This window comes from Eretmochelys imbricata, chromosome 7 (genome assembly GCF_965152235.1).
Source record: "Eretmochelys imbricata isolate rEreImb1 chromosome 7, rEreImb1.hap1, whole genome shotgun sequence".
Taxonomy (NCBI): Eukaryota; Metazoa; Chordata; order Testudines; family Cheloniidae; genus Eretmochelys; species Eretmochelys imbricata.
Genome location: NC_135578.1, coordinates 48,055,757 through 48,070,054, shown reverse-complemented (window position 1 = coordinate 48,070,054; position 14,298 = coordinate 48,055,757). Strand labels below are relative to the sequence as shown.

The 14,298-nt window shown below is 52.2% G+C and overlaps 1 protein-coding gene across 4 annotated transcripts in view; it reads right to left on the bottom strand.

Annotated features, from left to right (window-relative positions):
• The window catches only part of CACNA2D2 (calcium voltage-gated channel auxiliary subunit alpha2delta 2), a 570,874-nt gene that overhangs the window by 72,995 nt on the left and 483,581 nt on the right, over window positions 1–14,298 (bottom strand). For all 4 annotated transcript variants that reach the window (XM_077821335.1, XM_077821332.1, XM_077821333.1 and 1 more), the window contains exons 10-11: window positions 7,862–8,020; window positions 1,575–1,682 (exon numbers count right to left, since the gene is read on the bottom strand). In XM_077821335.1, the coding sequence (XP_077677461.1) occupies window positions 1,575–1,682; window positions 7,862–8,020 (267 nt within the window). The remainder of the gene's footprint in view (window positions 1–1,574; window positions 1,683–7,861; window positions 8,021–14,298) is intronic.

Here is a 14,298-nt window from a genome sequence, read left to right as displayed (position 1 = left end):
GCTGCTTTTCCCACTCCCACCTCAGTGGGATCACTGCTCAGCAGGGACCTGCTCTGGCCATGACAGTCCCCACCTGCCAGACCAGCACCCTTTAACCTGGGCTTTCCTTACACATGCGTAACGTAGCAATAGGTGCACACAGCATCAAATCCTGCCTTCACCTATCCCCTGTGCAACCCCACTGCAATTAGCCGTGCTGCCTGGGCAGGGCTCTGGGCTATTCTGTTTGGAGTGCCCGCTAGTGGTAGGTCTAAATACAACACTTCTTAGTACAAGAAAGGCCTGATAGACTACCAAGTATCAGAGGGGTAGCCGTGTTAGTCTGTATCCACAAAAACAACGAAGAGTCCGGTGGCACCTTAAAGACGAACAGATTTATTTGGGCATAAGCTTTCAGAGCTGGTTTTTCACCCATGAAAGCTTATGCCCAAATAAATCTGTTCGTCTTTAAGGTGCCACCGGATTCCTCGTTGTGTCTGATAGACTACATTACCCAGAATCCTTAACAGGAAGCAGCATGTGCCTATGGTAGTAGAGTGGATCAGTACAGCTCGGTGGAGCCTGAGCTGCAAACCTTAGGTTATTCCTTACAAAAATGGCTCCAAAGCCACATGTGTCCAGCACCCCAGGATGGGACCCTTTTCTCTAGGCAGTGGAACAGCAACTTGTTAGCCACTGTGTTCCTCAGTGAGCAATGGAGAGAGAGAGAGCGTGTGTGTGTGTAAGTCTGCGTTGCGGGATCTGCTCTTAAAAGCCAGGAGGTTTCCCTGCCCCCAGCCCTGCTAATGCAATGCATACATAGCTTGCCACCACCCAAGGGGATGCCTTTGCCTTATCAGCCTGCCTGTTATCTCACCAAACCCTTCATTGCAAACCTGGAGAGAGTGAAAGTCTGTAGGTATGTAAATGTTAACTGGGGCAGGATATAGGCCCTCCGTCATCCGCTCCGACCAAGCCTCTCGGGGCCCAGAGGGAGACAGAAATGACTCGCTCTTGCCTGGAAACTGCAGAATACACTGAAAATGGACATTTCATATCAGCTTTTAAATGCAGCACCATAAAGGGCTGTGATGTAAACCTCGGACCTGCGTCCCTGCCTTGCTACAGTGGCTGCGGCTCTTGTAGCATTCCCTACAGCACCCCCTGCAGGGAGAGGCTGGGGCTGGCATAGCTGGGAACTCCCCCACAGCCAGCACTCCTGCCCCCTCCCCACAGCGCCCCCTGCTGAGAGAGGCTGGGGCTGGAGTAGCGGTGAGCTCCCCCCACAGCTCCCCCACAGCCAGCGCTCCTGCCCTGCTCCCCACAGCGCCTCCTGCTGGGAAAAGCTGAGAAGTGAAATAGCTGAGCGTCTTCCAAAAGCCAATGCTCCTACCCAATTCCTCGCAGTGCCTCTGGCTGGGAGAGGCTAGGAGTAGAGCCCAAGAAACAAACGCACAGCACACAGCAGCCTGGTATTCTGGGGTAAGAAGCGAACACACATACCGCCTGTTGGAGCGCGGGCAGTGCTCATGGGCTGCACTAGGACCAGGACCACGTCAGCAGGGGATTGGTGTGTCTAATACCAGAGCACTCACCGTTTTATTGGGCCAGTTGTACTTCTCAAACACATCCTGGACCCGGTCTTCCCCACCATCGGTGAACATCATGATCATCTTATTGCAGTTGGCTCGCGTGATGTTGGACTGCAACCAAGAGCAAAAAACAGAGTGAGGGCAGGCCCTGGAAGGGACAGAGCACATCGACTGCCTCTGTCATGCTCCTGGGTTAAACCAATGCACGGGCTTCTGCTAAGAAAGGCTGTATACAGTGTGTGTGTGTGTGTGTGTCTACTATACACAGCAACAAACTGGCTGGGGTATTGTGCCCCACTGTCTGCTGCTGGATGGGATCAGAACTACTCCATCATGTGTCATATGCCCTATCCTGCTGGCATCTAAGGGGGATTCTCCTTTGGCTCAGATAATGTGTTTGGAGCACAGAGGGTGTGAGTTTTATCACAACGGTCACTCTGACGTTCTGGGAGGCCCCTATGTCCGGAATAGTAACCACCATGTCCTCCAAGGTGCCTACAGAATTGTTTTTGTATTGTACGTGTGGGTGCCTATACATGTCTAAGAGTGAGAACAACACATCCATATAACATGTCCCCATTCTCAGGGCAGGAGGGATGAAGAGCTCAGAAGCGCCTGTCAAGAAGCAGCCCTGGTGATGAGAAGCATCGGTCGCAGTATCATCCCACTCAGGCCATTACACCTGCTGCAACTTCCTTCCTATTCACTGAAGCCAGGAAGGACCTAGGAGGTTATCTGGCTGATTCCCCTTGGCCAGCAAAGTTGGGCTCCCTGTTCTCCAGCCTAGTCTGAAATGAGCCAGGCCATGGAGTGCCCGCTGCTCTCCTGGGGAGAGGAGGTCCCCAGAAGTCTCGTCTGAGATTCAGACCCAATTTCCCTTCCCAGACCTAGCCCAGGCACTTTGGGCTCTGGAAGGGAAGGGAATGGGAAGCAGAAGGGGCCAAGGCCAGCTGTGCTCTGAGGATGCCATGATCCAGCAACGAGAACCATTGAGGACCCCCCAGTGCTTGCTGCTGGACAGCCCAGGGTAATTCTGCCTCTGCCTGGGATGAGTGAAAGGAAGCTGTCAGAGGGGCCAGCAGGGGCCAGAGAGCCATGCCTGCACCACAGGACCTGCCCAGACAGGGAGAAAAGAGCAATATGGAACTGGAAGACCTCTCAACTGGGCACACAATGGACAGTGGGAGAGGCTGGGGCTGGAGTACTTGGCCCTGCCCCCTCCCCAGAGCGCCTCTTGCTGGGAGAGGCCGGGGCAGCCAGGAGCACCAGGGCAGCCATTGGTAATTCCTCTCCTATACACCTGTCTCTCTTGCTGCTCAAATGGTGACAAACCCCAAATCTACCTAATTCCCTTGTCAGGTTTGGCTGCATCTCATGGTCTCTCCAGGGAGGGTTTGGAATCCATGTGAGTGCCCAGGGCTGCAAGCCACCCTGCGCGTTTCCACTCGCAAACAGAGATGTGTGCATATGCGTCCACAACAGTGTGCGTGTGTGCACGTGGATGTGTGAATACAGCAGTGTGTGTGCGTGCATGTGTACCGCAGTGTGTGCACGTGCGAGTACAGCAGTGTGTGCGTGCATGTGTACCGCAGTGTGTGCACGTGCGAGTACAGCAGTGTGTGCGTGCATGTGTACCGCAGTGTGTGCACGTGCGAGTACAGCAGTGTGTGCGTGCATGTGTACCGCAGTGTGTGCACGTGCGAGTACAGCAGTGTGTGCGTGCATGTGTACCGCAATGTGTGCACGTGCGAGTACAGCAGTGTGTGCGTGCATGTGTACCGCAGTGTGTGCACGTGCGAGTACAGCAGTGTGTGCGTGCATGTGTACCGCAGTGTGTGCACGTGCGAGTACAGCAGTGTGTGCGTGCATGTGTACCGCAATGTGTGCACGTGCGAGTACAGCAGTGTGTGCGTGCATGTGTACCGCAGTGTGTGCACGTGTGAGTACAGCAGTGTGTGCGTGCATGTGTACCGCAGTGTGTGCATGTGTGAGTACAGCAGTGTGTGCGTGCATGTGTACCGCAGTGTGTGCACGTGTGAGTACAGCAGTGTGTGCGTGCATGTGTACCGCAGTGTGTGCACGTGTGAGTACAGCAGTGTGTGCGTGCATGTGTACCGCAGTGTGTGCACGTGTGAGTACAGCAGTGTGTGCGTGCATGTGTACCGCAGTGTGTGCACGTGTGAGTACAGCAGTGTGTGCGTGCATGTGTACCGCAATGTGTGCACGTGTGAGTACAGCAGTGTGTGCGTGCATGTGTACCGCAGTGTGTGCACGTGTGAGTACAGCAGTGTGTGTGTGCATGTGTACCGCAGTGTGTGCATGTGTGAGTACAGCAACGTGTGCGTGGGCGTGTGACTACAGCACGGTGTGCGTGCGTGTACAACAGTGCGTGCATGTGTACCGCAGTGTGTGCACGTGTGAGTACAGCAGTGTGTGCGTGCATGTGTACCGCAGTGTGTGCACGTGTGAGTACAGCAGTGTGTGTGTGCATGTGTACTGCAGTGTGTGCACGTGCGAGTACAGCAGTGTGTGCGTGCATGTGTACCGCAGTGTGTGCACGTGCGAGTACAGCAGTGTGTGCGTGTGCATGTGTACCGCAGTGTGTGCATGTGTGAATACAGCAGTGCGTGTGTGCATGTGTACCGCAGTGTGTGCATGTGTGAATACAGCAGTGCGTGTGTGCATGTGTACCGCAGTGTGTGCATGTGTGAATACAGCAGTGTGTGCGTGCATGTGTACCGCAGTGTGTGCATGTGTGAATACAGCAGTGTGTGTGTGCATGTGTACTGCAGTGTGTGCACGTGTGAGTACAGCAGTGTGTGCGTGCATGTGTACCGCAGTGTGTGCGTGTGCGAGTACAGCAGTGTGTGCGTGTGCATGTGTACCGCAGTGTGTGCATGTGTGAATACAGCAGTGCGTGTGTGCATGTGTACCGCAGTGTGTGCATGTGTGAATACAGCAGTGTGTGCGTGCATGTGTACCGCAGTGTGTGCATGTGTGAATACAGCAGTGTGTGTGTGCATGTGTACTGCAGTGTGTGCACGTGTGAGTACAGCAGTGTGTGCGTGCATGTGTACCGCAGTGTGTGCATGTGCGAGTACAGCAGTGTGTGCGTGTGCATGTGTACCGCAGTGTGTGCATGTGTGAATACAGCAGTGCGTGTGTGCATGTGTACCGCAGTGTGTGCACGTGTGAGTACAGCAGTGTGTGCGTGGGCGTGTGATTACAGCACGGTGTGCGTGCGTGTACAACAGTGCGTGCATGTGTGAATACAGCAGTGTGTGCGTGCATGTGTACCGCAGTGTGTGCACGTGTGAGTACAGCAGTGTGTGTGTGCATGTGTACCGCAGTGTGTGCATGTGTGAGTACAGCAACGTGTGCATGGGCGTGTGACTACAGCACGGTGTGCGTGCGTGTACAACAGTGTGTGCATGTGTGAATACAGCAGTGTGTGTGTGCATGTGTACTGCAGTGTGTGCACGTGTGACTACAGCAGTGTATGTGTGCATGTGTACTGCAGTGTGTGCACGTGTGACTACAGCAGTGTGTGTGTGCATGTGTACTGCAGTGTGTGCACGTGTGAATACAGCAGTGTATGTGTGCATGTGTACTGCAGTGTGTGCACGTGTGAGTACAGCAGTGTGTGTGTGCATGTGTACCGCAGTGTGTGCATGTGTGAATACAGCAGTGCGTGTGTGCATGTGTACCGCAGTGTGTGCATGTGTGACTACAGCACGGTGTGCGTGCGTGTACAGCAGTGCGTGCATGTGTGAGTACAGCAGTGTGTGCGTGCATGTGTACCGCAGTGTGCATGTGTGAGTACAGCCACGTGTGCGTGGGCGTGTGACTACAGCACGGTGTGCGTGCGTGTACAGCAGTGTGTGTACAGCGGTGAGGGTGTACGTGCATGTGTGAGTACAGCAGGGGGTGTGTGTACAGATTTCTCTGCCTCTATGCAGGACTCAGCCCAGGCTCACCATGCTGGCCATGACAAATCTGTTTTCCCTGCCTGATTCTCCAGGGGTGAAGGTGGTGGAGGTGAACTGGAGGTGGGGGCTGTCTGGACAGAAATTATGTTGTGACTATTACTGCTCAGTGATTAATAGGGCCATTCATCTTTATCTGGCCTACCGCCTTGGTGGCCTGTCTGAGCCGAGCCCTCTCACGTTGGTCCTGTGAACTTTTTAATGAAATGTAAGAGGCAGCAGTTCCTGTGAAAACTGAAATTCCAGGCCCTGAGGCTCTCCATTGATCTGGCCAGGGCTGCAGCAATAACATAAGCAGGTCCTGCCAGCAGAGCCCTGCCCCGGGACAGGCCGAGCTGAGCTTTTCCAGCCTGGGCGCTGCTGATGGCCTCATGCAGCGCTTAGCAGCTGCATGTGATGCTGGGTGAGAGCCCTGAGGCGGGCATCTGTGAAGGGAACACGGTGCAATTCAAGGCGCACCCTGTGGGGGACACTATAAGGAATGGTGAAAAGCACTGCCTGTTAGGTGCTCCCTGCTCCATTCCCAGCTTCTCTCAGAAGGGGGCGCTGTGGGGAGGGTGTCGAAGCGCTGGCTATGGGAGGAGCTCCTGGCGATGCCAGCCCCAGCCTCTCCCAGCAGGGGGTGCTGTCAGGAGGGGGCAGGAGCACTGGCTGTGGGGGGAACTCCCGGCTACTCCAGCCTCAGCCTCTGCCCAGAGGGGGTGCTGTGGGGAGGGGCATGGGACACTGGCTATGGGGGGAGCTCCCAGCTACTCCAGCCCCAGCCTCTGCCCATAGGGGGCGCTGCAGCGAAGCAGGTACCACCCTGTTCCCCCCCGGAGTTTTGCTCCCAGTGCTCTGAACAGAGCTGAAGATGTATGAAATACTCTCCAAGTCAAGCTGCAGTGTCCACTTAACGTTGGCTCTCAGTCAGTGCTGCATCCTGGCACTGCGGGGGCAGAAGTGTGGGGCTCTGTTCCAGTTAATATCCTATGGCCCAAGATCTCGTTCTCAGGTGAGCGACTGAAAAGCTGATGGCTGGCGGCCGGGGTGTGAGGGGCCTGAGGGACTGAAGAGCTCTGGACTGAGGAAGGATCAGCCATGTTACAGAGCAAAGGTCCACGCAGGGACCCACACGGACATCCCCATGGCTTGGCAGCTGCTTGGACCTATGGGCTCCAGCCCATTGCTAATGGATTTTGGAAGAGGATCCTATCAAAGACACGGAAGCTTGGAAAGGAAGGGCTGACCTGAGACTCCGAGAGGGAAATTTCCAGACATGGAGGCTTCCCTGTGAGGCTAGAGTGTGTCCAGCTGCCAGGCAGAGGCCATGGGAGAATCTCCTGTTTCCAAAAGGTCTGTTTTGACAGCATTGTCTCCTGGTTTCTTTGTGCTTTCTCATGTGTCATATCCAGCTGGTGTCTCTTGTCTTATAATTAGAGTATGCCAACACGACCCGCTTCTTTCGGTGGCGTGTCGTGTATATACCTAGCATGAGTATGAACAGTAGTATAGATGGTGAGGCACATTGTAGGTGAGTAAAGACATGCCTGAAGGATATGAGGATACTCGCTCAAGCAGTGCCTCCCATCTACACTGCTGTTTTTAGCAGCATTGTGTCCTGCTGTCTCCCCACTGCTTGACCCTTACCCCACTGCCGGGGAAAGACTCCAGCAGTGGGGAAAGGCTCTGGCAGAGGGGAAAGGCTCTGGCAGAGGGGAGGCAGCGACCAAAAGCTCAGCCTTTCCCCACTGCCTCCCCCTGCCTGAGCCTTTCACTGACGCGTGTAGCTACACCCTGCAGTGTGGAGGCAGCCTGCTTTTCACTGCGATGAGTAGCTATGTGTATCCTACATGCTGGTGTGCAGTGTACCCATAGTGTTAGAATGGAAGCTCTTTGGGGCAGGGACTGTCTTTCTGTTCTGTGTTTGTATAGCGCCTAGCACAACAGAGTCCTGGTGACGATGGGGGCTCCCACGGGTTATGATAATACAAATAATAAACAATAACAGCAAGGACCTTCCCCACTAGGCTGAGATCCCCAGGTGAAGAGGAGAGAAGTTCATAGAGTCACAAGATGGGGGTACCCTCTTGCAAACAGCTGATTGAACACAGTCCCCAGGCTTATGAGTTGCAGAGTCATCTGGCAGTGAATGGTCCAAGCCTCCTGCTCGGAGGCCAAGCATTTCACCTGGAAGCCTCCAGTCAGGATCCTGGAGCCCCCACCAAAAACCTGAGAGTCTGAGTCCTGGAACTGCCCGGGATTTTGTCCTTTGGAAGCCCCTGTGTTTGAGTCCTAAAGCCCCCCTCCCAGTCCCAGACTTACATTTTGCAGCTGGTCAAAGGCGTACTCAAAGCCAGCTTTGTAGTCGGTTGTCCCCTTGGCTACCATCTCCTGCACGTCTTCCTTGAAGACCTTCTTGTTGCGGATGTTGGCCTGGACCAGGTGCTTGAAGCAGGATACAGGTTTTGCCTTCTCGTTAAACTAGGAAGAAAGAGAGAAAGGGACCGAGCATCACAGCATGTTGGAGGGGCGGAGGGGGAACTGCAGCAGCGACGCTGTAATCCCCAACTGAAAGGCAATCGACTTGGTAGATGAGGCAGGAAGAGAACCAAAGACTCGCCTTCCCCATGGCAAATGCTTAGTGGGTTATAAATCACAGCTCCTGGCACCGCTCAGCACTCGTAACTTATAGGGCTTCTCCATGGGACATCTACCAGCTCACGGTCCCTGTTGTGCTAAAAATAGTTTCGCCTGCCATTGTCCCTGGTGTGGCTGGGATGGATCTGTATCAGCGTAAGCGCCAAAACGCTGCCTGTAATGACATAAATCTAGCTAAATAAAGGGCACATGCACCAGAGAGTCAAAAATCCATCCCGGATAGAAACAGGGGGCATCTCGTACTGCAGGACCCAGGAGAATGTTTCCACAACATCTCAAAGAGCTGGGCATCCTCCCCTGCAGGCATGGGCAGAGCGGGGAGCTAGCGGACTGACAGCTTGTGGCTGGCAGAGATGGGGAGATGAGAGGAGCCTTGCCTAGTCAAGCAGCAGGCGGCAGAGAAGCTGGGTCAAGCAGTGCTGTGGTGCCCTGCAGATCTGGCCCACTGCTATAGAATACAGTCATGTAATAAAGGAACGCTGGGACCTTCCCAAGGAAGCTGGGCTGTGAACTTCTGCTGGAGAATGCCTGCCGGGCAGCAATCCCCTCTAGACAGCCCAGTCTTTGGGCAAATTTGCACCTTATCGCCTTTGCTGAGATTGTCAACAAGGGGTGTGGGGCAATTAGTGCTAGTTACAATGGGGGGCTTGTGTGTTTTGTGGATACCTAGTCACTGTGGGGTGGGTGAGTGTCTAATCCAAAGCCCAATGGGAGTCCTTCCACTGACTTCCCTGGGCCTTGGATCCAGCCCTGAGAGCTGCACTGAGATCACAAACTCACTTCACACAGGCCACCAAGTGGCCATCAGCTGGCAGTGACTTGAGGCACCTGGATTTAGGACAAAGTAAAACCTGTGACCTAGAGATGAAAACACTGGGCAACAGATTCAAACCCAGGAGCCCGAAGTTAGACTCTAAATCAATAATTAGGCTCCTAAATAGATTTCCGAGGTGCTGGACACAGCAATTCTGAATGATTTCAACAACAGCTGCACTTACTTGGTACTTCTGAAAAAAAGGTCACTTTTATGTAGGAGCCTAGATATGGATTTAGGAACCCAAGTTTGAAAATTCTGGCCAGTACCATAACAAACCAATCCAGCAATTCACCCTGCAGTATCTCCACTACAAAATTCCCATTGTCATTCTGACAGACATTTTCTCATTCTGCTTCTGTTTTGATAAATGTGATAGAAAATGAGTAGGAGAATAAAGGGGCAATAAATCAAATACTATAATCACCTTCCTAGAAACCAGTAATTTCCAAAGAGCCTGGAATATCATCTTGCTTATCATACTGCTTTCAGCCCATAACACTTTCATTTAACGGGACACTGGCAGGAACATTTTAGACCCTAAAATTTAGGCTTAGTAAAAACAAGACGTATCAGCTAAGACAACTAGAAATGTTCCCATTTTAAACAAACAGTCCAGTAAAAAACAGCTTCCTTAAAACTGAACATGGCCCTTGTGTCCCAGACAGGGCAATACCCGGCTAATGCAGGAGAACCTGGAAGTGAAACTGACCAGAAGATTTAAGGGTGGCAATTTTGCAACAGAAAAGCTTCAAAAACAGACTCCAAAGAGAAACTGCTGAGCTTGACTTAATATGCAAACTAGACACCATTAACTTGGGTTTGAATAGAGACTGGGAGTGGCTGGGTCATTACACATATTGAATCTATTTCCACACGTTAAGTATCCTCACACCTTCTTGTCAACTGTCTAAATGGGCCATCTTGATTATCACTACAAAAGTTTTTTCTCTTGCTGATAATAGCTCATCTTAATTAATTAGCCCCTCGCAGTTTATATGGCAACTTCCAACTTATCTGTATGTATATATATATCTTCTTACTATATGTTCCATTCTATGCATCCGATGAAGTGGGCTGTAGCCTACGAAAGCTTATGCTCTAATACATTTGTTAGTCTCTAAGGTGCCACAAGTACTCCTGTTCTTTTTTTAGAAGCCACAGCAAACCTGACTAGCCTATCTTCATTGCTCCAAGCTGAGTGAAAAGCATGCAGAAAACATGATTCAAATGCAGCAGCACTTGTGTGAGGAGCTGAACACAGCCCAGATGTGACTCTGAGAGTCTGAAAACGCTTTCAGATTTAGTCTGATGGGTTTTTAGCAACCGGGGTTACATAGGCAGGATGGTCCAGTGACTAGGCCTGCTTCAGTTCCCTGTTCAACCACAAACACACTATATGATGTTGGGAAAGTCTCTCTGTGCGTCAGTTTCCCATCTGTACCATGGGGACACTTGCCCTGTCCTGCCTCCCAGAGATGTGAGCGTATAAATACACTGGAGATCGTGAGGTGCTCAGATACATTGGTGACAGGGGTTGTATAACTACCTGAGACCGACAGAAAATGGGTCTCTTAACAATCTATCGGGCCAGATCCTCAGATGTGCTGGAACAGCATGCTGCAAACCTGAGAAGGGGAGGGAGGAGTCGGTGTACTGTCCCCTGGCAGCACGGGGTTTTCAGAGTGCAGTGTGCTCCTGCCCCTGGAGTGCCCTTTATGCTGTAGGGCGGCAGGTGTGCACCCACCCCTGGGGAATCCCCAGCTGCGCTATCAGGGCAGCTCCCCATCCCCTCTCTGCTGCCAGAAGAGGCACAAAAGGGACAGCAAGTGGACCAGGATCAGCCTGGTGATTCCGAACCTGACGCTGTCTAGTTACCCTATCAGCTGTTCACACATGCCAAACAGAGCTGTGAGCTCATGCTCAAGGCCTTGAGAAAGCATTTCCTGCCCATTTCCTCCACACCCCCAACTTCTTCTGGGACCGGAAAATCATCACAGCTCCTGCACAGGACAGGGGGAAGAGGAGGAAAAGGAGTGAGAACCGGTAGGAACCATCCCCCCAAATGAGAAATGGATGTCTAGAAAGAGGTGGGATTCATTCCCCATTTGCTGAAAGTCAGGGCCCAATTAATCACTCAGCCATATCTGGCTCTCAGTTAGCATTGTGTAAATTCTGGAAGAACTGAATGGAGTTAGATGACATTTACACCAGTGTAACCAAGAGCAGAATGTATCTGTCCATGTGATTTCCCTGAGCATCTCTGGGTAGGATTTCTGCATGAAATTCAAGTGCTTTATCATAAGGTGGCAAACCCACTTAAGCAAATGTCCTGCACTGTGCTCCAGCATGGAGAGGCCTGACCTCCCATCAGGGAGCAGGAGTGAGAGGATGGACAGAGCAGAGGTGCTCAGATTGCTGGAAATACAGAACTTTCAATAGGGAGGCAGGGATCTGGCAAAAATAACCAGGTTACACTCATTACTTCCCTGCCAGAGAGAGGGCATGTGGGACAAAGAGCAACTACAGCTCCTGACTCCCGCTAGGCCAGGCCAATGGCCTGAGAAAACAGCAGGCCATCTCGCTGGGTAGTGGCTGCACAGGTCAGCTTGTATAATCCTGGAAACATCGGGCCAGAAGGGACCTTGAGAAGTCACCTGGTCCGGCCCCTGCGCTGAGACAGGACCAAGTAAACTTGGCATGCTCTCGGTGCTATATAGGTCAATCAGTAATAATGGACGCTGTCCAGGGAGAGATCATCGCTTGTCCTGGGAGCAGATCGTGCTGAGAACGGAAGTAGCTGGGGTCAGCAGCTGCAGCTAATCCTCCATAAAGATATTAAAGCAGGGACAGGAGGCACATTTCTCAGTCTAGACACCTGAGGATCTGAGGTGTGCTTGGGGCCTGTGGATAGACCATCTCTGACACATGCCTGTCACATCTGTTTTTAAAAGCCTCCTAAGACAGGGATTCCACAGCCTCCCTAGGAAGCCTACTCTAGAGCTTAGCTATCCTTAGACAGTTTTTCCTCAAAAAGAAAAGGAGTACTTGTGGCACCTTAGAGACTAACAAATTTATTTGAGCATAAGCTTTCGTGAGCTACAGCTCACTTCATCGGACGCATGTTTTTCCTAATATTGAACCTAACTCTCCCTTGCTGTAGACTGAGCAGATTTTGTTGCTCTCCTTTGGAAAAACAAGTCCAACAACTGCCAGTTTGCTTCCCCTACCTAAGAGAAAAGCTTGTGCAGAGCACATCCTCCTCAAGCTGGCCTGGCTTGTCTCTGCTCTGCCCCAGCCCTTTGGTCCCATACTTCGCAAGCTGCTCCAGCCCTGCCTTCTGCTGATGCCAGGAAGAGGCCGAGTGGGATGGCACATGAGATGGTAAGGGATGCATTTGCAAAGGTGGCTTTTAATTCTGGGAGCCATGCATTTTGGGGCGACCTGCTGGCATCTCTCCGGACTTAATTCTCAGAGGTGCTGAGTACCCCTCAACTCCAATGGAAGTCAATGAAAAGCAGGCCCTTAAGGTGACGTAGGCTGACTTCCCAATATCAGAGACTGTTTCTGACCTCTCCCTGAGAATTTGATGGGCCATCCCTCCCCTTGTTCAGGTCCCTCCTAACCAGCCTCTTTCCCAAGGCCTGTACATACACCCTTGTCCTCCCCCCCGCCCCACACTGACTCATTTAGAAGGGAAAACATGGTGGCTCCTATGGGAAGCCTGCCCGGCCTCACCACTCAGTCATTTTGCTTCCGCTGCTGTACCCTCTCCCTCGTCTACATGCTGCATAGCTGGCTTCATGCTTGTCTGTTAAGTGCCTGGCAGGCTCCTGGTGCTATATGAATCAATCAGTAACAATAATGGATGCTGTCCAGGGAGAGATCATCACTTGTCCTGGGAGCAGATCGTGCTGAGGAGGGAAGTAGCTGGGGTCAGCAGCTGCCGCCAATCCTCCATAAAGATATTAAGGCCAGGGCAGGAGGCACATTTCTCAGTCCAGACACCTGAGGATCTGAGCTGTGCTGGGGGCCTGTGGGGAGCACCGACGACCGATCAGTTTGCAAAACCTGCCAGGGCATGCTGGCGCCATTCGTCTTGTATTCCAAACAGCCCCCTGGGGATGCTCTGGGAGTTGAGTCTTCACGACTGCTTTGCAGCACACAGCAGGGTCTAGAATCAGGGACAATGTCTGCAAAACTGTTTGAGAAGTGCTAATTAGGGTTATTTATTATTATAAAACCCTGGAGAGGAAAGAACTGAAAGGACTGGGACCAAATCCAGTACTGCCAACCCCAAGAGGTTAAAATCAGGAGTCCAAAAAAAGCCTCCAAAAAAAAATCACAAAATTGGCTTAAAAATCATGAGATTGTAAGGAATAACAACACTGAACATTGAATTTGTTCTTTGCCTTCTGGTGGGTGAGTCTTTAGTGAGCATCCCGGTACTTTACAGTGCAATGGGGCTAACAGCCCTGCTTTCCTCACAGAGCGGTTATGGGGATTAATATGTTAAAGAGTGTGAGGCGCTCAGATATGAATGTGATGGGTGGGCACCTAAGATGCCTGCTTTGCTGGAGCAGCGCCAGAGTGCTCAGCACCTTGCAGCATCACGCCCTGTGGACGGCATCCGATGCCCTCCGAGGGCTCACTGTGGGGAACCTTTTTCCTGGGCAACAGTGGATCATGCCTTATTCATGTACTGCCTCTCCTGGCGCTGGGGGGCGGAAGCCGTCGATCTGTCAAGCTGGACTAGTTTTAATGAGCCCCAGGCTTGCAGCCATGTCGGCTGATAATACTGACAACCTGATGATAGACCTTCGGCTCTGGGGGCAATCCAGTCTCGGCTCCAGACATATTGCTTCTTCAGTCATCCCAGAGAATGGGTTTCCCCAGAATGGGAGAGAGGCCTTGATCACCTGGGAGCACAGCTGGTCTAGAGAACCACCCTGCCATGCAGCCCATCAGACATCTGGCTGCCTGATTAGCTCACAGCTCCAGTGGTGATAGGCTGACCAGATGTCCCGATTTTATAGGGACAGTACCGTTATTTGGGGCTTTTTCTTATATAGGCTCCTATTACCCCGCGCCCCGTCCTGATTTTTCACACTTGCTGTGTGGTCACCCTAAGTGGTGACAGCTGGAGAGGTGTCCTCAGGAAGGTCACTATTATATCCTGGTCACCTTCTGGCTGACAGGAACATCATACCTCTTGGCTGCTGAGGCAAACTGACCCCTAGTAGCTTCACAGCCTCAGAGTTTGCTGCAATTGCCAACATGCACGAAG